The sequence below is a fragment of the Nestor notabilis genome, unplaced genomic scaffold, assembly GCF_000696875.1.
Source record: "Nestor notabilis isolate BGI_N333 unplaced genomic scaffold, ASM69687v1 scaffold26785, whole genome shotgun sequence".
In the NCBI taxonomy this organism is placed as follows: Eukaryota; Metazoa; Chordata; class Aves; order Psittaciformes; family Psittacidae; genus Nestor; species Nestor notabilis.
In genome coordinates, this window is record NW_009930159.1 from 61,731 (window position 1) to 65,749 (window position 4,019).

Genomic DNA, 4,019 nt, shown 5'->3' on the forward strand with positions numbered 1-4,019 from the left:
ATAGATTAAGTACTATTGTACAGTTAATGGATTAACACTAAGGAGAAGCAGACAAACTCTCCCCATGTGTATATGTTCAAATATATAAATAGAGTGAATTTGAATCTAGTTTACATTAAACCTGCCTTTTACTGCTCCACTCGTAAAACAGCCTTACAACAAGCACAACAGACTTCACTACTATTCTGAGGCATATTTTATTTTCACTGTGGACTAATGCCTTGAATGCAGGTAAGAGTTGTGTCCTGCACTTATGAAACAAGAGCTAAGCAGCAATGAAGAAAAACTTCTGAAGCAGTTAGTATGGCTGAGAAAGATACGAGAGTTGGGGAACAAAGGATGTGTTCTGCTGTCCAGCTAGCATTGTCAGTCCGTTTTATATGACCAGTTAGTCCATCATACTGCCTACAATTTTAGAAACTAAGGCAGATTGTAATTTGAGTTTCAGCTTAAATAGCTGTCAGGATTTCCTTAAAGTTCAATTTTGAGAAAAATACACAGAAGAAAATCCAATAAAGCTGTCCAATTTTTTGAAGCCCTGAAAAGCTCCTCTGAGAATCCCAAGAATGGTATCACTGCATTTTTTGTGATGAGCAATGTTCATCATAAAAAGGATTTCTTTTTAATTTCTTTTTCATTAGGAACATAGTCCTGTGTTATGTTTTGTCACATAGTTTCCCTGATGTTTCCAGCTACAACATCTTCAAAGGACCAAACAAAACACATGTTTCAGTGTGGGGTGAGAGGACAGGGAAATGTTCTCTTTGGCAGGGAGCTTTCATGATCAAATGAGAGACTTATTGGCATCTTTACTGGAGTTTAGAAGCAGAACTCCAGTGAACTGTCATTTCCATTTAGGATACACATAAAGCAGCCTTCCTGAGGATATGATGGTACAGTATATTACAGTTGAAACCCAGGATTTCAGGCCTTAAATATCTAACACAGAAAAAGATAGATTTCAAATTTTTTGTGGTCAAGAATTATTAGGTCTTGGTTTATAGTTGTATGATGTTTATTAAGAGAAGCACACAGTAGAGCTCAAGAAAAAATGACCCCAAATCCCCTAGAATCATAGGGTTGGAAGGGACCTTAAAGCTCATCTAGTTCCAACCCCCCTACCATGGGCAGGGACACCTTCCGCTAGACAAGGTTGCTCAAAGCCCCGTCCAACCTGGCCTTGAACACTGCCGGGGATGAGGCATCCGCAACACCTCCGGGCAATCCATTCTAGTGCATTACCACCCTCATCATAAAGAATTTCTTCCCGATGCTGAATGGAGGTTGGATTCATGAATGGCAGATAAAAGTTTCCACCCAAGGTTAAACTTTCCCTCATAAAATGTGCATCATATTAAAAGCCAGTGGAAAACTATGGTAGAATTTTACATAACTGATATGACTGTATCACCTGTGATGACCTCATTCACATCTGCTTCCACCACACTTAGTAGCTTCAGTGTCATGGTGATGTACATATTCACTCAAAGCATGTTATTTCCATCTGATTTTGACCTTTTTGTTTTACTAAGATTTTTTTCTTTTCTTCCTAGGTGCTGATATAAACACTCAAGCCAGTGATAACGCCTCTGCTCTTTACGAAGCTTGTAAAAATGGACACGTATCTATTGTGGAGTTTCTTTTGTCCCAAGGAGCAGATGCTAACAAAGCCAATAAGGATGGCCTGTTACCTCTTCACATAGCAGCCAAAAAAGGGATTTGCAAGTAAGTTTTAGTTCATTTCATAGACTTTTTAGACAAGAATCCAAAGTCCTTATGAATGTCCCGCATCTAATTCTGAGCATCTCAAGCAAGTGAGCTGCCAATTGAGAACCGGACTTTCTGCTTGCAGAGCTCAGGTTCAAAGTCATAAACTGATGAGTGTAATTGTGGGTTGGGATTGGGTGAGCAAGAATGTGGGGTGCGAGATTCATGTAGCTTTGCCAAGATACCACCTATTACAGCTAAATAACATTGTGAATCTTGGAAGGGGATTAAACCAAACTCCACAAAATATGCTTCAGATAGAATAAAAAGCATCTGGAGGGGCAGGGTTAGTCTTTAATCGCTATTGCAGAATAGTTTGCAATCATTTTCCTACATGAGCCCACTGTGATTCTTCTGTGCAAGCAGAACATGTTGCATTCATCTCTATTGTGTTCAGGTTTTATTAACAGTAATTCAGATGCTGACAGCAGGAAGCGGTTAAGTGAATCTCTAGGGCGTTAGTGAGACTGTTGCTAGAATATGGTGTCCAGCTCTGGTATCCTCCATTTCAGAAACCTTTCAGGAAATTGGAAAGGCTTCAGAAAAGAAGTACAAGAATTACTTATGGTCTGGAAAATAGACTTTATTACTGAGTTATTAAGTGATTCTTAAATGCATAAAAAGATCCAGTGGTTTGTTTCTGAAATGAAATGTGTTTAGGATAGAGCTGAGCACATTCTTTAAACAGTGAGAAAAGTAACTAATTGAACAAATAACTGTGAATTGGGTAGATTTACCACTCCACTGAAGTACAGGTATTTATAGGAGGGGGAGAAACAATACAGCCTGTGATAAAGAATATCAATTTAGAAGATGCTGTTTTAGGATGAAATTGTAGCACTGTCATGTAGATAGTGTTTACCTAGCTCTTTCAAGACCTGGGACATTGCAGCATGCTTCTGAGCCTGAACTCCTGATCTCAGGGAAAGTTTAACTCCTGCCTTTAATCCCTCCCTGCTGGAAGGGTGAGTCACCCACAGTTATTTTTGTAAAACAGAGTCACATCTTGAGGTGATAGACCCTTTTGGTGACTGTAGTCAACTCTTCTGACTACAGCAGTTTCTATCAAAATCCCTTCAGCAATAAACAAAGGCAAAAGTATATCCCAACGCAAATACTGTTTCTTGATAGTAAAGCTATCTTTGCAAACTACTGCTAGAGCAGATTCTTATATATTTCGCAATGTTTGAGGACGGAAACTTCTGACGGCATTACAACTTCCTATAGCATCTTTTCTCCTAGCATTTAGACCTGCTTGGAAATCCCAGTATAGGTTCTTAAATCACTTTAATAGATATGAGGGTATTAATTTGCTGTAGTTGGAGTAAGCCTGCTTCTTTGTGCAAGCTGTGTATTCTAGAGGGTAGCCCAGTGTGAATTTATGTAATGGGTTTATATGCTTAAAGCATGTACGTGAATTCCATTCATAGACTAATGCAGGCACAATACACAGTTTTCTCTGGGGTTTGAGTTACAAGGACATTTTCTTGAAAAAAAACACATTTGAGAAGAGAAATGTGCCAGAGACAGAACCCAGCTCCAGTTGCTCACTTTCAAAAAAGTTCATCTGAAAATACAGTAAGTTAATCTGAATCCAATTTATATAGAGAGTCCGGACCAGCTGTCTGAATCTTGTCCTCCCCTCAATAGTGCCACATCCTGACCTGAAAAGAAATTTACATGGAAACTCTGCAACCTGAGTCCATCCCCATATTATGAAAGAAAGGGTCTGATTCAGACCTCATATCTATTATTTCCAAAACCCAGCAGCATAAATGAGATCAGAATTCAGTCTAGACTCTGAGTTCCTTCAGTTGTAAAAGACGGAACACAGATTTTTGTCCACAACTGCTGCAAACTAAGTGCAAAAGAAAGAAAAAAGAAAAAAAATCTTTTCTTATAAATATTTATCTAAATGACAAAGCTTTAACCTAATTGGCTGATCATTCTTAATTCTTTTGGTATTCAGTAAAATAACACCCTTCACAGTGACCTCTGTATTCCTGCAGATTTAATACGTAATTCTGTAGGAATTCCCTGCTTCAACATTTTTGCCAGAACACGAAGGCTCCCTACCATCAAAAAGCCAAGAATGTGGTCCCAAGGCTCAACTGTCAACTCTTGTTGCTTGGTGTTTGTTTATTTTAAATGACACCTTGTCAATACTGACCTCAAATTCGTAAGGGTCATCTCATCAGCTGCAGGAAAATCGCAAACAGTCAGTTTAACTCCTTACCCCTCCGAACTGAGAT

General features: G+C 38.8%; 1 protein-coding gene across 1 annotated transcript in view; it reads left to right on the forward strand.

Annotated features, from left to right (window-relative positions):
- The window catches only part of ASB2 (ankyrin repeat and SOCS box containing 2), an 11,939-nt gene extending 10,210 nt beyond the window's left edge, over positions 1-1,729 (forward strand). The window contains exon 6 of the mRNA XM_010015288.1: positions 1,554-1,729. Coding sequence (XP_010013590.1) covers positions 1,554-1,729 — 176 coding nt within the window. The remainder of the gene's footprint in view (positions 1-1,553) is intronic.
- Positions 1,730-4,019: the final 2,290 nt, after the last annotated feature.